Below are 21124 nucleotides of genomic sequence, written 5' to 3'. Positions count from 1 at the left end.
GAGAAAGGGGCACTGGGTGGCAAAGGCACAGCTTCTGCTGTCTCTGCCCCAGTCCAGCTCACTCCCTCCAGCATCTCCCCGGGCCACCCTGAGGCATGGTGGGAAGTCTGGATTCCTCCAAGCTTTCCAGACAGCCCCTGGAGTTCACCGTCCAAGAGTGCTGTAGCTCAGCCTTGAGCTAAGACCCAGTTCTAGAGCTGGTGAGGACTGGGTCCTCAGCTGGTTGCTGGGTCGGGGGGCCCTTACCCTGTCTGAAGGGGCAGCCCATGCTCGCCCAGGCCACTTGCTACCCTGGGAATATGGGTCCACTTTTTTAAATATTGGCAGCCTACCCACAATTTTGAAAGGACCTCTAGGGGCCACACTAGACCCCCAGAAAGCCAAATGTGACTTCAGACATAGAAGTGTATGGGACATCCTCAACACAAGAAGGCTCAGTGCACCCTGCCACGTGCCAGTCCCCCTATGGTATGGCCCGTGTCCCCCACACAGGCTGCCAGTTTCACAGGCACTGCCTTGGTAGCTTTGAGTCCCTTTTTGCCAAAGTCATCGGCCAACCTTAGAAGTCAGGAGAGTCTCAAGCAGGGTCACAGCCAAGCTCCAAGCCTGGCCTTGAACCCAGGGCTCCCAACCCCCAGGCCATGGCTAGACAGAGGACCAGGAGACAAAAAGGTTGAGGCCTGGGGCCATGGCCCTGGCAGACAGGTCAGTCCAAGGAAGGAACGCCCAGGAGACAATTCAGGCAGCGGTACCCCTAGCCTGCGGTGCAGGTCCTCCCTGGGATGTGTAAGAGGATTCAAGATGGCATGCAAACAAGTCGACAAAGAGTGTCGCTCGTCATGTGTCTGCTTTCACCTATGTTCCGCGGGGACAAGGGATACTGGGTTTCCACTGATGGTAGCCTATAATGTTTTGTGATTGAATTAATGAGTTGATTTAAAGAAGTATTAAGTTAAAGAAGGTGGTTTTGATGGTGACAAGGGGCTCAGGTGGCCTTTACAGGGCAGGTGAAATTTACAGCAGGGAGAGGAGTGCAGATGAGCCAGAAGGCAGGGTGCTCTGTCCCTTCTGCACACGTCCCCATGAATGAATGAGCCATCAGACACGCCCGCCCGTCCCCTGCAGCCCCCAGCCCACTTCTCTTACCCTAGCCACATAGGCAGCTGAATGTGGGACCTGGTAACCGCTGAGACTCCCAGGAAGAGCTGTGTGATGGGACGTGGCACCATGATTTCAGAGGGCAGCAGGCTCTGTGGGGGCTGTGAGCAGAAGCCAGCCCATGGGTGTTCTTTCTGCAGCCGTTCACAGCCCCTGACAGCAGCAGGTAGCAGGCCCAGCCCAGGCTGTCATATACTGCCGTCTCCACGAGGGCATGGGTGCCTGGTCCAAAGGGGCTACGCCTCTCTTCTGGGCACCCTTTACCCTTCCCTCTGCCACTGGACCTTGCCCTAGGGCCATGGGAACTGTGGATGGTTTGGTTCAGATCTGGTTCCGCCTAGGAAAGAGGCAGCAGCTCTGACCTTCCCCCCCCCCCGCCCCCTTTCCTGGCAGTTCTCACTGTTGCAGCTATCTTTAAGAAAAGGAAGTAAGTGACTGAAAGGGGATGCCTGGGTGGCTCAGTCATTCGGCGTCTGCCTTCGGCTCAGGTCACGATCCCAGGGTCCTGGGATCAAGCCCTGAATCGGGCTTTCCCTCTCCATTCACCCTGCTTGTGTTCCCTCTTTCACTGTCTCTTTTTCTCTAATAAATAAATTTTTTTTAAAAAGTGACTGAAAAGAAGGTGCTGTGTCACCAGACATGTGATCGTGTCTGTCCCAGCTGGCATTTGAGATAGTCATTGGTCTTCTCCTTGTTTCATCTCCAGGGTGGGACTGGAGGGCAGTTCTGAATCACTTCTGCATGGTCCAGGCCAGATGGGGCCCTGCCTATACCACTGAAACCTCTTTCGGCTGAGTGGGGCAGAGATGGAAGCCCGTGCTCAGTGCTACCTTTCCACGGCCCACACAGGGAGGACCATGGCTCTCATTCCGTAGACATGGCCGTGAAGGCTCCGAGAGTCATGAAGCTGGCGTGAGGCCACCCTCCACCTCCTCCCGTCCCTGTCCAGGGCTCTGGTAGTCCTGCTTGTAGGACTCGTCCACACAGCACAGAGGACTCCCTGGAAGAAATGGTCTTGGCTGGCCTTTGCCAGCTGTGGGGTCAGGGGAGGCACCAAGCTAACTGTCTGGATCTAAAGAAGGTCAGGGGCAAAGACCTGGGGCTCGAGTACAGTGTGTGGGTCAGGTGGCTGGGAGGTAGGTGGGAATGTGGTAGATCTGGGAGGCAGGAGGCTCTGCATCAACCCAGCCTAAGAGGACAGAGCCCCCCACAACTATTTCCCCAGGACCTGGGCCCCCCTCAGACTGCCCGAAGTCATTTGAGTGGACACTCCCACATTCTCCCCTCCCTGTTCCGCTCAGCCCTAGAAATTGCTAGCACAGGGGGTTACCCGGGGGCAATGAGCAAAGCGCTGGTCCTTTGTCTTGGACAGAATTCCTCTACGTTCCCCCCTCCGCTCCTTGTCTGGAGCCCCTTCAAAGCCTCAGTGGGACCCTGCACTCCCAGCCTCTGCACTACATCCGTCGGTCTGACCCACGGGGCAGAGGGACACTTCTCGGGTGGCTGCCTGCCAGGTCTGGAAGCCTACCGCTTTCCCAGCTCCTGCTGCCCGTGCCTGGGCCTGGCTGCCCTCAGGGGCTCAGCCACAGTCCACCCACCCACATGTGGGGTGGTAGTTATACTCCCTGGAGTTGGAGTAAGTTCACAGTGACCTTCAATGGCGACAGCCAGAGTGGTCGTTGTCCCCGAGAAGGGATCTGGGAGAGAATGTTGTGACCCCTTGTTTCCACAGCTCTCTCCCTGACTTGCTGTGTTTATTCACTCCCATCATTCATTCGTTCGTTCATTCAGAATCCACAGAGGCCCATGTTGACCCCCATGGCTTCTTGTGGCCGGCCCTACCAGACTTCTCACTCTCCCTGCGCCACCACACCAGCTTTAGTCACTTCCTCCCAAGCTTTAGCCTCTTCCCTTCTCCGGGCCTTTGCACACATCATTCCCTCTGCCTACAGTGCTGTCCCCCTTCCTTCCCATGGTTTCCTTGTGTACCTCCTTCAGGTCAGCTTAAAACGCCACCCAGAAGCCCCTCCTTGGCTGTGTCAGTAAGTACCTCACAGTCCTTGCACTCGAGGCACCCTGCTCTTTCTTTCCGGGCACTGTTGCCAAATGGTGAGAACACACGTTCTCAAGCCTAAGCCCATCAGGAGTCCATTTCCTCCGCTTACTTAGCTGTGTGTTCTTGGGCAGATGACTTCATTTCTCTAGGCCTCAGTTTCCTCATTTCTAAATGGAGCAATGATAGGACTTTTGCATAGAGTTGCTGCGGCTAGAGGGCCTAATGCGAGTGCACGTTTAGACGAGAACAGACACCGAGCAAAGCCAAAGCACTTGTTAACTTCTGATGTTCTGGTCTGTTCTCCTGGTAGTTACTGGGTGTGAGCCCTGTGAGGATAGGGACCGAACCAACAGGCTCGGGTAAAGGTTGAGGAAATACATGCGCCAGACCCTGCTCGGGCCTGAGGCTGGGTGGTAAGTGCCTTACAGCTCCCCTCCCCCCAAGGAACTCACAGCCCGGAGAGAAAGCTCTGCAAAGGCAAGCAGGCAAATGCAGACTGGGGGCCTTTCCAGAAGGCATCCAGAGGAGCAGCCCTCACAGCTTAGCAAGAGAAGGCAACAGAGTGGTACAGGGCACCCTGGGTGGGTTCCAGCGGTGTAGCTGAAGCTAGGGACTGTAGTCTTTCCTGAGACCCTGGGGGTTGGCAGTGAGGTAGGGTAGGGGTAGGCCCAAGAGCCTAGAATTCATCCAGAGGTGAGAGGGGTCAGCAGGAACATCCACCACGGACTCTCCTGTTTCCAGTAAGGGACCAGACTGGCCTGGGCCTCCCTGGTGCCGTCTGTCCCAGTCCAGACCTCTCCTCCGAGACCGTATATTTTCACGTGGTGTGGCTAGCCTGTCTGGCAGAGGGAGGCCAGCCCTGCCCTCTTGAGGTGCTCATGCCCTTTAAGCAGGTGCTCTCTGAAACCTAGTCTACAAGACAAAGTAGAAAAGTGAGGGGGTAATCCGATCTGCTTTTCTGATACAAGGCAGAAGGTTCCCTCAGGCTCTCGATCTTCAGGACCTCCCCAGTCCATCTGAGACCGCCCCTTTTCTGTATTGTAGGATCAGAACCCTCAGGAGCCTGGGAGTCTAGCATGCACAGCAGGACCCATCCCAGGGCAGGTGGCACTAGGAAGACAATGAGCTTGAGCTAGCCACTTAAAGGACAACTTAGCTGGGCAGAGGCACTGGGGAAAGACTTCCGGGTAGGGGGTCAGCGGGAGCTGGGGGCTGAGGCCATTCGCCGTGTCCATTGACTGAGTCAGAGTCATGGGAAGAGGGGCAGGAGAGGTGGGCCACTGGGGAGGAGCTCCATACTGGGGTCGTTTATAACCCGGACTGCAGAGGGAGCACAGGGGTTCGGGTGGCAAGGGGGCTTAGTACCCCCCTGATGATTGGTACTCATCCAACAGGGACATGGAGGGCATCGAACCCTTACACAGCCTCCACCATCAGCTCCTACTCGGCACCCTCCCAGCCATCTAGGACACAAATACTCTGTTCAGCCCTAGTTACCAGATGGTGGGCCAGCCCACAGAGCTCCCGTGGCCATCCTGAGCCACACAGTGGTCAGTGGCAAAGCCATCCCTCTGGGGAGGGCCCACCCGGGCTCTTGGGAACCCACTCCACCCTCCCGGAAGGGGTTGGCTGCCTGCTCACAGGAGGCCCCAGCTTATAAACGTGGTCCAGTTACAGGACCATCGGGAGGGCGTTTGGTTTTCATTCGACACAGTGATTTCACAGACCCTCCCTGACAGGGAGCAGGCTATGGCCGACCTCAGGAGAGGGGAGTGTTGAAGTGACTCCAAGAGCCGCATCTCCCGCTGACTGTCTGACATGGTCCGGGCCAGGCCTTGGGCCTGGTGCTTGTCTGGGTTAAATCCCTCCTCGGAATCTGGAGCCCAGTTGATCTGAGCTGGGGTGGCCGTGAGCTGGCAAAACAAGCAGGGACAGTGCACAGGGACATTATAGCTGCTGTCCTACACCATAATGACAGCCACCAGTGTCTGGGGAGGGCTCGATGAGCTCTACCAGCACCCTGAGTCCAGAGTCCCCTGAGGACTCAGAACTGCCTTGGTAAGCGGGGCCACCAGTGCGGAGAGAAAGCCAGGCACCTCTGGAGCTCCTCCTACGTGCCACAATCCTCCTCTTGCATTAATCCACGTATCAACCGTGGGTGATAGGGACTGTGCCCATTTTACAGATGAGGGAACAGGCCCACTGCCTACCTTGAGAGTAAGCACACAGTGTACTCGTGCTCAGGCCTCCACCCATGCGGATCTGATCCCACCCTCTTTTCCACGTTGCTGGCCTGCTGCTCAGACAGCCGAAGCTGGGAGTCAGGTGGGTAGGGTAGCTCAGTGTGTGGGCACAAGCGGGGCACTGAACACCTAGATTTTAGTGCTACAGGCAGGGAAGCCAGGCACAATAGGCATTTTAAAATGGAAGGCGCTGGGCCTAGATTTTCTTTGTATTGTCGCAGCTACCCATGTGTTGTCAGAGTGAGTTCCCTCCTGAAAGTGTGGGGCGGGGGACCTCCTGCCTCCTCAGAGAACTCGGGTATGATTTACTTTGCTCTGGCAAGTCGAGGTCTTGATGAAGACAAATGCGTGGGGCTTGTTCAGAGCAGGGGCCTGAACCTCTGCCCAGTGAAAGAGCTGGGCGGGCTGTTCCAGCCTCAGGGGTGCACACAAACGGGCTAGTGTGTGGAGGCCTGTAGCTTGCCTTCATTCCGTCTCCCACCCTCCCTCATTCTGTGGAGGAGGTGTAGGAGGTGTGAGGCGGGAAATGGGGAGAGAGAGGAGAAGGGACGGTCTAGGATCAAGCACCGCGGAGCCCATGGCCCGTGTCCATGTGTGCGTGTGGAACACTGCTGCTGGGCTGGGTCCAGAGGAGAGGAGCCCGTGGAGCCCATGGGAGCCCGTGCAATTTTGATTTGATTTTACCCCGAGGCGGAGGGGAGCGGCCATGGGCAGGAGCAGCAAGATTGACTCGGTGGCACAGAGACGTCCGGGTCACTCATTTCAGATGCGGAGGGGCCTCGGGGAACTTTTCCTCCCTTCTCTCTGTGTTTGGGGACCTTAGAAGGGTTAGAACTTCTCTGACTACCAGAGAAGCAAGAGTGGCATGCGCAGACCTCTGTCAGATTCAGAAACCTGACCAGAATGTTCATTCATTTGGCTCCGGTGCCTGGTCCCTAGAGAGACAGCTGGCCCCGGTCTGTAGAGCCGCAGAGCTCCCTGCCCTCCTGCCAAGCACCATCAGCACCGTGGCCAGCCATTTTCATGGGGTCGAGTGGTGTGTCTCCCCACTGGAAAGTAAGCTGTGCCAGGCCCAGTACCCAGTACAGTGCCTGACACGGGGTAGGCACTCCATAAATACGATCGAGTAAATGCACGAACAAACTGCATACCTTGTGCAGACTCCTGAGCTCCATGTCATCTCTGAAGACTATGGCCGCTGATGTGCTCATTGCTTCCAAAGGGTCAGAAATGAAGTTGTCTCCAGCCCCAAGTTCTGCCCATCTCACGGCACCGTCTTCCTCCATCTGCCCAAGAGGCAGAAGGGCCCCCACCCCTTCTGGGTTGGCCTGACCTCCTCAGGTGACCCTCAGAAGTGCCTCCACCCTTGAGACACTAGGCCGTATGCCCGCTGCCCTGCGACCTTGCCCAGCTCTGTGCCCCGGCCAGCATGGCTGTGGGCTTCGGGCAGAGCCGGGCCACATAATGGAGGCCCCCTCACTCTCTGAGTGCCCAGGCCCTTCTGCTCAACTGTTACGCCCCCAGCCACACCAGTGACCACACCTGTGCCCCACCTACTTATTGGAGGGTGACACAAGATGCTGGGGCGACCCGGCCCAGGCTTGCTCTTTACAGGGCGCTGAGTGCCCCTGGCTGGTGTGGGGGTGCTGGGATCCAAGAAGGGGGTGGTGAGTCTCACCAGCACTTTCCATCTCCTGGTGCCCTGGGTTTCTCCTGGTCCGTCAGGTCTTCAGAGAAGAGGAGCTTCCTCAGAGCCAACCTCAGGCCACCTCGGCTCCTGCCATCACAACCACACAGGTGCACGTGTGTGGTGGACACGCACCCATGTGCCCAGAGCGGTATGTGGCAGCTCACTCCCCAGCACCAATAGCCCCGGCACCTGATATTTAAGGCCCCCACAGACTTTCTCTGAAAAAAACAAAGCAGATGAAGGTGTCGTTCCCAAGGCTGGGAAAGACACGGCCTCATCGGCAGGGCCCCTTCCTGTGCCCGGCTCTCTGGGGCTCTGAGCCACATCTGCTCACAGCCTCTCTGAGGGGCTCTTCCCTGCTCCCTGCTAGAGCAGGGGGTCACTTGGCTCATTTCACAGTCATGGAAACTGAGGTTTATGGGGCCATCTCCCAAGTACCCTGCAGAGCCCAGAGCTCCTGGCCCAGGGACCTTCCGATGGCTGGCTGTGGTACAGGACCATGCCTGGGAAATGGACCATGGTGACGGCTGTTCTGTGATACACATGCTCCCCTTCCCAGGCGGAACCCCTCACGTGTTCCTACTGGCACAGAGACCCACCACGGATACGAGCTCAGATCCATCAGTGCTGTGCCCAACCTCAGGCCCACCAGGCTCCTGAGGATGGAGGAACACTTGGTTGGAGGTACCCCAAGCCAGAGCCAGACTCAGGAGAGGGGAGGCCTCCCAGATGGAACATAACCTCCCCCCAGGCTCTGATGAAGGATCTGAGCCCCATGGCCTCCAAGTGATTAAATCCTGCCCAGGGCAGAGCCAGAGACGCTGTTTGGGAAGAAGGAGAACACACAGCAGTAGACGAGGGTCCACACCAGCCTGTTAGCAGGTGCATGGGGTTGCACAGAGCCGCAGGAGGGCACCCCATCCCTGTCGTGCCTGCCGAGAGCCCCCGGGCCAGTAGTGATGGCCAGCAATCCAGAGACGGCTATGGTATAAAATGCAGGGGGAAAAGGACCAGGACAAGGTGGGACTAAGTCAGCAATGCCAGTTGTGGGCGCCTGTTCCGTGCCAGGTCCTGCACAGGGCACTGGGGACCCATGCAGTCATGTGGGCATGAGGGTGGAAGGGGTTTGAGCTGGCCCAGGTTCTGGTGCCCACTGTACACAGCAGAGAGCCACCAACTGGCCACCATGTGCACGTACTAAGGGTCCAGCTGGCCTTTGAGGGCACACTGGGTGTTGGTGTGGCAGGTGGGTGGTCAGGCAGCCAAGTCTGGGACCCAGCTGCAAGGGGACATGCGTGTGCTCACAGCCCTGTGTGCCCGTGTGGAAGCGTGGGCACGCCTGTGCTCACCCCGGCTCCAGTCTTCACAGGTCGAGGAGGGGGTGAACCCTCGGAGCCCACAGCTGTCAAATCAAGAGTGTGGATAGGGACGCCCGAAGCTCCCTACCCGCCCTTGCCTGTCAGCCAGAGAGGACAGCCAGCCCCAGCGCCCGCCCGCCTCTCTCTCTGCTCTGGAAACAGGGCTGATACAGTAATCAGGACGCCGCATATGGGCCCTGGAAGATGACTGCTCCCCGGGCCTTTGTTCGCCTTCATTATTCTGGATGAGGTTTTTTTTTTCCCAAGTCATAAAAATGACATTTTTAATATGTGGAATTTTTTTTTTAAGAAAAGCAATACGAAGAAGACTTTTATTGTCAATAAGCTCTACCTTTTAAACCAGTTATCTTAGTTTCTGCTCTAGGTATTTTAATTGAAGATTAACTGCTGTTAAAGAGTGTACACATTTAGGGAGTGAGTGTTTGGAGTATTAAAATTCAGCTCCCTTGGTGGCAGCGACCATCTCCATGAGGGCCACTGGGAACCGTGCCCCTCCCCCACGGCCGGCCTCAAGGGGCCATCCATGGAGAAGGGCACCTGCACGAGGGGCAAATCCAGGTCTCCGTGGAGGGATAGGTTAGAGTCCAGGAGCAGCCGCTGGTCTCCTGGAGGCAGCTCCCGCCGTCGGCCTTACTCGGGTCATTCCTCATCCTGACTGAGGAGGACACTGACACTCAGAGCAGGGCAGTAAGGCCACCATGTCCCCTGGCCCGGTGTCCAGACCTGGGCCGTCTCCCCTGCCTGCCCCACTCTCACTGAAGCCTGTCTCTAGGAAAGCTCCTGGCCCTGGTCACGGTCCTCTGACAATTACCTAGACTGACTCGGTGGCCATTGTGTTCGGGGAACTAAACAGAACCCACCAGAGGAACAGATCCCACCCTCCAGGGCGTCTCTCGGTCCAGAGGCTTGTGTGTGTGTTCATACATGTGTGCATGCTTGTGCGTGCGTGGGTGCGTGCGTATGCGTGTGCACATCACTGGCAAAGTCAGGCTCATCGTCTGTACCAGCAGGAGGGTGACATTCTGGAGTGCCGTCTGGAAGAAGGGGGACCCGTCTCCTCCGGCTACCTTTGTAAAAGAGCTCAGGATCCAAGTAGTAATGACAGTGTGTGGTCACTTGTTTGCCACTAGCTCTGTGACCTTGGGTGAATCATTCCGGATCCCTGGGCCTCAGCTTCTTGGGAGTAGATACTGTGTCCTCTTTGCACAGGTTAAGGTATGGAAAAGTGCTTTTCTAATCCTTCCCTGGCCAGGCACCGTGCCAGGCTCTGGGATCTAATCTCTGTCCTCAGAGAGAGTCACAGTCAGGGAAGTGAGCTCATGGACAACCATGACAGAGGCCATGTGGGGGCAGGCCCAGGACCTGAGGGTGGTCCCAGGGGCACCAGCACGTGGTGCAACAGGGCCTGAAGCTGGACTGAAAGCTTGAGCTCAGCCTGCCACATCTTTGCTGTATGATGTTGGACTCGTACTAACTCTCTCTGTGCCTCTGTTTCTTCTGTGTGTATAAATGGAGTCAGCACCCAGGGAGCAGTTGAGAAGTGGAGGAGCAGCATGTACAGAAGCACTCTGAGTGGGGCCTGGCACATGATAAAGGCAGAGTGAGTGCTAGCTAGGCTTACCACTGCTGTTCCCTTCATGATTATTGAGAACTGGCTGGTGCCCGTTTGGGGGGCCAGTTGGGCTAGGCGAGCCTCACACAAGATGGTCTTTCTACTTCAGATCCCCTCTCTGCCATCTAGGCCACCCTCAGAATCTGTCAAGGCAGTGGGCCAAGTTCCAGCAGTCCCCGCTGTTGGAACCCAGAACAGACAGGCATGTAAGAATCCCTGGAAGTCTCTGGAGAGAAGGGCCCCACCTGGCCCCGCCCACATTGCCCCAGGCTGGGAGGTGCCTACTGCCCAAGTCAGAGTGGTTCCCAGTCATGCCAGTGCCCTTGCCTTTTGCCATCTCCTCCCCACACTCAGTGGCAGTAGCCTCAGCTCCCTGTGCCCCACCCCCACCCATGGCATGGCCGTCCCTGTTCCTTTGTTGCCAGTGAGAAATAGCAGGGCCCTGGGGTGGCCAGGCCCATGGCTAGACTCTCAGGCCAGCAGCAGGTGGACAGCTTTGTAAAGCCACAGGCTTGAATGCGAAGTCCTACTCCCCATTTGCCAGCCGTGTGACCTTGGGCAGTCAGCTTCCCTGCCTAGAAAATGACTTACAGGAGATCTGGAAGCTTGAGTGAGATGCCATCTGAACCCACCTGGCTGGGTGGTGTGTTGAGGAGGACACTAGTGTCCTGTGACAGTGGTGACAGAGGTGGAGGCAGATGACCTAGCCCGTCCCCTACCCAGCCACTGACCTGTGAAGCCTGCCTCACTCCTGCTTCCCCACCTAGAAGCTTTGTCAGACAGCCTAGAGGGCCAGCCAGGAGTCCCTGTGGACACTACTGTCCAGGATCTCCTTCCAGAAACTGCCATTCAGAGACAGCTCAGCTCCATCCCCAGGCTTCAGTCCCCAGCGCCATACCCCGCCCCTGCCCTCCATGTCTGGCACACCCCCACTCATGGAGCACTTGGTGCATTCCCTTTGAACAGTCAGGTCCCCACCCACGTGGTTATACCCCCTGTGCTGATGGGGAGCGTGAGCGTAGGGCTTGGGACTAGGGTCCAGGTCCCCTGGGTGCTGAGGCGCAGGTCTCTAGATCTAGGCAATTGTGACACGTTCGGAAGGAAAGCGCCAGCGCATTCTTGCCTCCTCAAGCAGCCCGGCTGGCAGTTGGCCAACCTCCCGCTCCCCAAGCCTCCCACAGATTAACAGGGCCTGACTCGGTTGCCCAGCAGTGGGTGGGTGATTAGGAGCCAGACGGACAGGGGGGTGAACTCTGACCCTCGGTGGGCGGGAGGGGGGGTCACCCTTGGGAGAGAGCCAGCTGTCAGGGCCCAGCCCACTGATAGATGAGGCAGAGTGCAGGCGGGCTCGGGTCCCCAGTAGCACCCCTTCCTGGAACTGCCAGCCACTGCTGTAGGCTGCACCTGTCTCCTGAGGACACAGGGTCTGGACTTGAAGCCGTGTGGAAGGCTGTGGTCTTCTTGGAGGAGAGAGATCTGGACCGCATCACAGGAGGCCGAGCCAAGATGCTAACTAAGCCTTTGGCCGAGAAACCAAAGGAGTGAGGTTTGCCAGGTAGACAAGTGTTGCAGCTCACCCCAAGATGAGAGAGCACCGGGAAGAGCCAGGGCAGGGTAAATGGGGAGCCCTATGTAGGGGTGAGTGATGGAGGTGAGGACACACTGTGTCTGCAGGAGGTAGTTTGGGAGGAGCTAGGCTAGAGGAATTTGGACCCTTGCCTGAGGAATGGCTGAAGATTTTGAACTGGGAGGGATGATCAGGTTTTCTTTTTTTATTATTAAAGATTTTATTTATTTATTTGACAGAGAGAGATCACAAGTAGGCAGAGAGGCAGGCAGAGAGAGGAGGGGAAGCAGGCTCCCTGCTGAGCAGAGAGCCCGATGTGGGGCTCAATCTCAGGGTCCTGAGATTATGACCTGAGCCGAAGGCAGAGGCTTAACCCACTGAGCCACCCAGGCGCCCCAATGATCAGGTTTTGTTCCAGAAAGATCTCTTCAGCAGGAGACCCACAAGCAGATCAGAAGATGGCACTGGCAGGAGAGCAGCATGGCAACTCATGCCAGGAGGCCAGCACCCAGGCCCCAGTGGCAGCATCCTGCTCCTGCAGGGCCTGGGGGATCCCTGAGGGAAGGGGCTCTCGTGGAGTGCCACGCCAGCCAGCGCTGTGCAGACTCAAGCAAGGGTTTGAGCCCTGCCTGAGCTTCTGGGCTGCACACGAGGAATGCCCTAGGTGGGATATAGAGTCCATCCCGGGCGGCAGGCAGGACAAGCCTCGGTGACCACACCCACAGTCACTTTAGGGGGATGAGACCATACCCCAAGTGAGCAGGAATCATGCCGGCACTGGGCCGCCCCTGGAAGGAACAAGTGGGAGCCAACATCACGTGGTGTTGAGTAGTTTAGAATGCCCCCCAACCGCCCCCTCACTCTCCCCCTGTGTGACAGCAGACTTTCCTCCACCTGGACTGCCCATCTAATCATGGATCCTCTGATCCTCGAGACCAAGTCATTTCCTTTCTCAGACTGGTTTTGTTTTTGCCTTAAAACAAAATCCTTCCTTCCCCATAATGCTCTGGGTTTCCCTCCCCATGCACCCCCAATCTCCAAAGGCTTGACTGCATTATAATTTCAATTTACATGGTGTGGGAAAGATTTGTGCAAAGGGTCCTTTTTTGTTTTTGAAGAATTCATCATTGCTGCTAAGAAGCTTAATATAAATTAAAGGAGGAATTAGGCAACATTAAGACATCAAAATGGGGGTGCGGGCGCCCATTGCCTCGCCTCCACCCAATCAAAGGGTCCGCGAGGAGCCCGTCGAGTGTGCGCTCGAGAGCCTTGGAAAGAGCGCGATTCCAATAAAGGGCCTGTTCTGTCGCCCGCCTTCCCCTAATTCCCTTTGTTGCTGGGACAGCGGAATACATGTCTGATAAAAACTTAATCACCTTATCTTTTTAAAGCAAATTGCATCTTTGTTTACATACGGGATCCATAGCAGGAAGAGAAAGGAGAGAAAACCAGGCAGCTTTCCCAGCCCCAACCAGCGCATTCAAGGCTTGCGCTCCCCCGGATAAATGCGGGAAAATCAGGGCTGGTGAAAAGAGGTGGGAAGGTTCCGTTAGCCACTAGGCAGAAAGGTGTCACTAGCACCTCTCACAGATGAGATCAGGGACCTGCGCAAAGGGAGCCCACTGACTAGTGTCCCCAAGGGCTGCCCTCCCGGCCATTCTCCCCTCTGTAGGCCCTCTGAATGCCAGCTCGCCTCTGGGCCTTGTGCCAAAAACCAGGTTCCCTGTCCTCCTTGGGCCTCTCCTCTCCCCTGGCATGGTCGGAACCAAGCTGGTACAGGGCCTGTGCCACTCTAGGCCACTGGCTTATGGAGGCATCTGGGTTCAAATCTCAGCACCACCACCAACTGCTGTGGGGCTGTGGGCAAGTGCGGCCACAACAGCCCTGTGTGAGGCAGACACAAAGGGGCCCTACTGCCCAGCCTCCCCCTCAGGCATCCATCCTGCCCAATGAGACCTCTGAAGCGCCATGCCGCCCATACCTCCCGTGACCACCTGTGACCTCTCCGGCAGCTTCGTGAACAGGGAGGGCAGGCAGAGACCCCTGTTCCTTCGGGTGAAGTTTGACCCTGCAGCCCACTGGGTGATGGAACAGCCGTGCTGTTTGAGGAAGCTCAGCCTCGCTGATGGGTTCCCTCCTTCGGGCAGCCTATCCCTCCTACTCACAGGCCGAGCACCCAGTCTGGACTCCGGGACTGGCTGGGTTCGAGGCCCTCCACAGCCATCCATCCCAGCCACCCGCAGTGTCAGCCCAGCCCAGCTGCCAGGCATGTCCCTCTGAGCTCCCCAGGCCATCCATCATCACCAGGATGCTGACCCCAGAAAGGGCCCCCCCCGCCCCTTGCCCCCGCTCTCTTTCCACCCTGTCATCTCGGCTCTTTCCAAAGCTGCTTGTTCCAGGAGGGGAAGCCGGAGTGGCTGGACTTGGCTACAGCCCCATGGGGCCACCAAGGGGGCCCATGACCCCAAGCTGCTTGCAAGGGCTCCGTTCCCACTGGGGGGTGCAAGCCGCCCACCAGCGTGGAGGCCCCTCTTCCAGTCTGGCCCCCAACATGAAAGCGACGCCAGCAATTGGAGGCAATTTGCCGGCCTTTGATGGCCATGTCGGGGCGGCACCCGCGGCCAGGCCTTGGGAAACAGTTGTGCTTCCCGCATTCTTCCCTGATTACCCCTGGCCCAAGCCAAGACCCAGCAGCCTCCAGCCCACTGTGCCTTTGTGTGGAGCTGGCGCTCAGTGAGAAAGGCCAGCCCGGCCCTGGGAGAGTGTCCTCAAGGAAAGCCACGACCAACAGCGTCACCCCGGGGGTCATGCCGGCCCACCCCCACTGCATCCTGGCTCCGGGCTTGCTGGGGAATGGAGCAGGGCAGCCCAGCTCCCAAGAATCCTGAAGTTTGGGGAGAAGGAGCCAGAGACATGTGCTGAAGTAAGGGCCGCGGTGTGAACGTCACACACATAGCTCGTTTCACTCCGTGCACACCCCGCCAGGTACAGAGCCAGGCTCCGGGTCACAGGGGGCAGGGGGCCCATCGTCTGAGCCTGGGCGTCTCCTTGGGCCACCAGCTCACAGACAGGTATTTCCTAGTCCCGGAGGCACGGGCTCTGCGGGAGCGTTTTTACTTCTGCTGCCCTGCACCCCTGGGCCAGCGCTTTCCCTTTGCCTTCATCCATCCAACACTCCCTGAGCCTGTCTGCCAGGCCCTGTGCCCGGCACTGCAGGGACCATCTCCTCCCAATCCCCCTTACAGGCCACGAGGGAGAGGCATGCAAAAACATGCCAAGTAGGGTTCCAAGAGGGATCCTGCTCAGCCCAGGCAGGTGAGGAAGGCCTTCCCATGGGGGTAGTGGCAGAGCAGGCATTAGCCAGACAGGAAGGGCAGGGAAGAGCATTTCACACAAAGGGAGGTAGTTGGAGGCCCTGCTTAATTTCTCCTGGCAGAATGGGAGTGGGAGTGGGAGTCAGAAGAGCGTGAGGGGCAGAAGGAGGCACACACACTGGATGACCCAGGGTCTTGGATGTCGAGTAAGAAGACAGACTTTATCCTTTTGGTGGAACCCAGTCCAGAGCTGCACACGAGCCTTCGAGCAACTCCTCCACGGCCGGGGACAGGACGACAGAGAAGGGCCCCCTGGGGAGTGCCCCAGAGGCCTCCTACGCCAGGACAGGGCAGCAAGGGCGGGGAGTGGGGGGTGGACCTAGGTTGTGGAAGGCGATGCTCTAAGCTGGTGCCCTCTCCCCTCCCCTCCCCCACCAGCGTCAGAAACCAAGGGCTTCTGGCGGCTGTGGAGGAGCCATGAGTATGGCCCCAGGTTGTGCTCAGCCCACCCTTCAGCAGGCAGGGCCAGATTGCTACAGAGATGACCCCTCTGGCCTAGAGATGGCAGTGAGCTTCCTGGCCCACAGTAGCAGCTCTAAGAGCCTTAACCAGGACATGCAGGCAGACCTGGCTGAGGGGGACGCCCCCTCCCCTCCCTCCCCTGCCCATCCTCCTGGAGCCGTGTGACCCTCCCCGCAGCCACCCCAGGTGCCCACGCATCCGGCAGCCAGACTGCGCGGGGTGGCACTGTGCTTCCTCTGGGCCCGGGCCTGGGTGCAGGAGTTAGAGCAGAAATCTTCCAACAGTTTGTATTCCTGTGGGGTTTTTTCCCCAGTTAACTCGTACGTTTGTCTTTGTGACTTTAAACTCTTCTCAGGGGTCAGTTCATCTCATAGACTATCTTGCCCCCGCAAACACATGCCAGTCCTATCCTGACTGCCCTGCTGCGGGTCTCAGCGCCCCTGGAACTTAACAGGCCTCCACGGTGCACCCAGACCTCAGCACCAGGTCGCCTCACCGAGCCCAGCTCTGCCTCTCCAGACCTGTGTGACTGGGGGCCGGTTACTGGCCTGGACCTCAGTGTCTTCCACACTGTGCTGTGAGGGCTAAGTGCCTGCATGCATGGGGACATCTATGTGTACAAATCTCAGGTCCTCGTTAGGACTGAATGCCTGGAATGGGTTGCTGGGTCCACGCGGAGACCACTGTGAGAGCTTCGTAGCCACTGTTTGTTCCTTGGTGGTATTCTTTGAGGCCCTCCTCTGAGCCAAGGATCCTTCTCGATGTTGGGCTTCCAGCTATGCACAGAGAGACAAAATCCCTGCGGTGGTAGAACTCATGTCTGGGCGGGGCAGACGACCGACATCAGAATGAGAAACTCACAGCGGTATGTTGGAAGGTGACCTTAGCTATTGGAAAAACAGAGCTGGGTGGAAGGGGTCAGGGCAGCTGGAGTGAGGTGGTCAGGAAGGCCACGCTGGGAGGTGACATTTGCACAGCAATTAGAATGAGGTGGGCCTGGGAGCCAGTGGAACTGCTGGGGTCGATCTTCCAGCAGAGGAACCCGTGAATGCCAAGGCCCCGCCGTGGGAATGCAGCTGGTGTGTTGGGGTGAAAGGAATGGACGGTTCGGGGACACATATGGGCCAGGTCACGTCCGAGCAGAGGCGTGCAGAAGTCAGAAGCCAGGAGCTCCAAACATGCTCCCCACGTTGGGGGCCATTCCAGGAGGGGCCACACATAGCTCCCAGACCTAAGTGCCTACCGGGGGTGCTTCAAAGGGAGGTCCCTAAAAGAGGACGGTAGCTCTGTGAGAGCAGGATGGTCCTGCTTGCCCCTGTGTCCCTGAGCCTATAGGAAGTTGCAGGGGCCCTGAGGGATGCCGGGCAGGGAGACAGTTGGCATTTGGCCGCCTTCCTCCCCACTCTGAGCCACCCGACAAGGTCTCTGGGACCCTCCCTGGTTTGGGTGCCCGAGGTGTCTGGCACACAGGGTGTGTTACATGGACATGGTAAGCTGGGGTCCCCCCGCAGCCCCACTGGCCTGCAGCCACACGTCCTCTTCTGTCCTCAGGCATCATGCTCATTACCCTGCCAGTACTGGGGACTCAGACTCCCTCTGCCTGCAGACCCTTGCCCAGGATCTCCATGTAGCCAGTCCCTGTCACCTGCACCCACCCCAGTCCCCCATCCCCCCATCGCATCCCCCCGCCCCGCGCCGTTCAGAGCTCTTCCTCAGAAAAGTCAGCCCTGGGCCCTCAGGACCTGGCCACCCTCCCCTCCCAGTGACAAGGCACTTTTGCTTCCTTGACCGCCTTGGTAGCTGTCTATCTTGCTGGCTTGTTTCCTCTCTGCCCCTTCTGAGACTTGTAAACTCCGCGGGGGCCAGGCCCTGGTCTGTGTGCTCACCACCCTTGTCTCCTGTCCTGGAGCACTGTGTGAATGTTTCCCTGGGAAAGATGCAGGCCCAGGTTGGGAGAAGCTTGGTGAGGGCAGCAGCTCTGACCCTCCATATCCCGATCTGCCCTTCGCTTCCCTCCATTGGCTGTCTGGCTAAGGGGGAGAAAGGCCAGCAGAAAACAGAGTGGCTCCTGGGGACATTTGTTCCAAATCCACAGTTGTGTCCAGGCCACCCCAAAATGGAGCAGAGGCAAATGAGCCTGACCATCTCAGAAGAGCAGTTCGATGGCCACATCTTCGCCAGTGCCAGAGAGATTTTCTGGGTCTGCCTGCTTTGGGCCATGTGAGGTATGCCCGGTGTGTAACGAGAGCCAGCATGGGCGAGATGGACCGCCGATTGGGCCACACCTGTCTCCCCAGCCCCGCGCAGACGCCGGGGAGCCCCGCGCCTCTTCAGCCATCAGACCTCCTGGCACCAGAGGGAGACAGGCTGCCCGTGCCATTTGTCAGGGTCTGGTGCCAGCCACCTTCTCTGTTTGCAGAAGGAAGGCTGGGGCTCCGATCTCGGGAGGCAGATACCTGCAGGCCTGGCGCTAGCTTGGGGGCCTGGCCCGGGGCCATTCCCACGCCCCGTTCCAGAGATGCACTATCCCGCTGGGTGTGGAGCCTGCGATCGGACACCGTGCTGCCCAGCCAGAGGACGGCTCCACTTGGTCCAGGTCCCACAGGCCCCCAGCATCCCAGCGCTCCATCCACATCAGCCACGAGTCCCGGCCTTCCTGGGGGTGCAGGCTTTGAGAGACCAGCAGTCTCATCTTTGCCTGTAGAAGGGAGACCAAGTCCCCTTCCAGAAGGTAGAGCTACCCCTGGTTGACTCTCCAGTGTCCCTCAAGGCAGCCTCCTGGTCACCTTTCTAAACCTCCACGGTGCCCTCGCAGCAGGTATTCCCCTGCCAAAGTGGACCCGCACTGAGTGATGGGCTGGGGAGCAGCAGCCGCAAGCCCAGAGTCCAGACCCTCGCTCTTCCTCACTGTGGGGCCTGGAGGCAGTCCGTGCCCTTCTGGGGGCTCTGTACGAAAAAGGGGTGGCTTCAGCAAACACGCATGAGTGCCTGGCCTAAACGGGATAATCCACATACCCCAGCCACCCAGAGCTCCCCACCTGGTGGGGACAGGATAAGCAAAGGCACTGAAGCCTGACACCAGAGCACCACTTCTGGCTTCCTGGGGAGACCACAAACACCCGGCCAACACTGGGCCGAAGGACGAGGCCCTTCAGGCGCCGACAGACACAGATTGGTGCAGCAGGGCACGCAGGGAAGGGAGCCCTCTGCCTGGTGCCCAGCCCCCGCTTCCCACCAGCTGTGGACTCAGCCTCTGGGTCCACTGGCCAAAACAGCCCCTCTGTGCATATTAGAAAGAAGTGGGGGGACGCAGGCCTGCCAGGACCCCTCTTGGCAAGCACAGTGTGGGCTGGGCTCCACTTCACTTGCCCCTGGCCAGGAATGAAGGCTGTGTACCCAGCTCTCCCGGTAGTCGCTCCCGGAGCCGCCGCCCCCTGGGCCTCCTTGCCCCATGCCAGTCTCACAGCGCCCCCTCCGCTCACCCCCACCACAGCCCTGCCAACTTGCTCCCACCGGCTTCCCTCAGCAGGGTTGTGAGCAGCCAGCTCCAGAGCGCTCTGCTTTTACAAAGCTGGTCTGAGGCCTTGGCCACAGCCTTAGAGCCAGAGCCTTTCCGCCTGTGCTCAAAGCAGCCGTCTCTCACCCTGGCCAGCAGCCCACAAAGACGCTGGGCCATGCTGCTACCAAGCAGTTTCCTCAAAAAGACAAGCCCCAGAGAAAGCCTAGTGTTCCAGGAGTGCAGCCAGGTGCGCAGAGATGAGCGAGCCTTCTTCCGTCGCCAGGGTGGGGAACCGCGTTCCAGGCAGAGGGAACAACCTGTGCAGAGGCTCGTAAGCCCGACTGCAGGGAGCCCAGGAATGGTCATGTGTTCCTTGGGGCGGCAGGGAATGCACAAAAGCAATGGGTGAAGCAGCTAGAAGAGCTGGGGCTGGCTTTAGGGTGTTAGCAGGGGTCTGATTTCCACTCCGTCATTTGCCTGAAGAGAATGAACATAAAGTCTGTATGGTGTACATAGTGGAGGGAGTTACGAGAGGGCGCTGGTTTAAAGGAGCCTGTAAAATGTGATGGAAACCAGTGGGGGCTGCTCCCACCCCTGCATGGAGGGACAGCGTATGCGAACGCCCAGGGAGAAGGCTCCCCAGCGGGAGTGCCGGCTTTAGGGAACAGGAATCAACACCCCAGCTGCTCTCTCCTCCCACCCTCTGATCTGTTGGGGCTCCCACTGGCTGAACCTAACCAGCAGCCAGAGGGCACAGGAGCCTATATGCTGTCTGCAGAGGTCCGCCTCCCAGGCACACAGAGGAGCAGAGAATGGATCTCCAGGGACAGTTGGAGAACACCTAGCCCAGGGAAACTCAAAAGCCAAGTTTCAGTGTACGTGTTTTAGCGTGAGCGTCCTGGGAAACAGTAGGACCATTTAGAGCAGGAGAAGGACGTGGCCAGTAAGTGTGAGGCTGATCTGCATAGAGCCTGAGTGCAGAGTGGGTGGGTGGGCAGGGGACTGGGACACGGAGGTGGGGACCCCTGCTGAGCTCCAAGCTGGACAGGCCCCTGACGTGGACCAGCATGGTGGGGGAGGGGCTGGAATGTGGGATTTAGGTGGCAGAGTGGACCCTAGGACTTGGGGGTCCATTGGCTGGGCACAGAGGCAGAAGGGAGTGAGCCCAGAGTGGCACCGGGGTCCTGGCCTGGCCTAGGAGAGAGTGAGGGTATCACTGAGTTGGGGGAAGGAGATTTGAAGATGGGCCAGCATGAGCGGGTGCCCATCTAGGGCAGAGAGCAGCAGGCTGGGAGTGGCAGAGTAATGGGCTCTTTCCGTGCCTTGCAGGTGGCCTCAGCCCCGAGTCCAAGAAGATGCTGACGCCCACCCTCAGGAAGCGGGGCCGGGCTGGCCGAGGAGAAGCCGCCAAGCCAGAGGAGGGGGCGGAGCGGCCCGAGCCTGCGCAGCACGTGGCCGTCAGCCTGTCCTTCAAGCGCTACGTCTTCGACACCCACAAGCGCATGGTCCAGTCTCCCTGAGGGTTCCTGTGACCTTGCCCAGGCCCCCGGGCTGGGCTGCAGTGCCACGCGTCGGACCAGATGTGCCTCGCCCTCCTTTCGTGTATCCCTCCCCATGACCCTGCAGATGCGGGCCCCGGGCCTGGCGCTACGCCCCGGTGAGGAGCCTGGGGAGCGAGGCAGCAGCGGCTTCAGGGCCGAGGCTCAGAGGGTCTGTCCTGGTGCCCTCCGAGCTGCTGGGGGCCAGCGTTTCCCAGGTCGCCCCGCAGGCAGCTGTGGGAGGGCTAATCCTACAAATCCGCCTACAAATAAATGCCCCAGGGCGTCTGCCCGCTCTGCTGGTCTCTGTGATTTCACCTGGAAGGGCCCCCCATGCCCGTTCCTGGGGGGGAATATCAAGGGAGTTAAGCAGTTTCCCACCCAGAGAAGAGCTGGAGGAACCAGAACTCAAAGCCCAGTGGGAGTGGGCTGAGGAGTTCACAGGGTGTCAGGCCCCTAGGCCAGGCTGGGTGGCCCCGGGGGGGTCTCCTGGGCCTTAAGGGACACGGGGGTTCTCTGGACCGCCAAGTCCGGAAAGGGCTGTGC

The 21124-nt window shown here is 58.6% G+C and overlaps 1 protein-coding gene across 1 annotated transcript in view; it reads left to right on the top strand.

Annotated features, from left to right (window-relative positions):
* Window positions 1-20828, top strand: part of EEFSEC (eukaryotic elongation factor, selenocysteine-tRNA specific) — a 248410-nt gene extending 227582 nt beyond the window's left edge. Inside the window, exon 6 of the mRNA XM_032842773.1 lies at window positions 20370-20828. Within this exon, the coding sequence (XP_032698664.1) occupies window positions 20370-20560 (191 nt within the window). The 3' untranslated portion in view covers window positions 20561-20828. The remainder of the gene's footprint in view (window positions 1-20369) is intronic.
* The last annotated feature ends 296 nt before the right edge of the window (window positions 20829-21124 follow it).

The sequence above is a fragment of the Lontra canadensis genome, unplaced genomic scaffold, assembly GCF_010015895.1.
Source record: "Lontra canadensis isolate GAN:19392208 unplaced genomic scaffold, GSC_riverotter_1.0 scaffold133, whole genome shotgun sequence".
In the NCBI taxonomy this organism is placed as follows: Eukaryota; Metazoa; Chordata; class Mammalia; order Carnivora; family Mustelidae; genus Lontra; species Lontra canadensis.
Note: the sequence above shows the minus strand (reverse complement) of the source record. Positions and strands in the feature narration are given on the sequence as shown.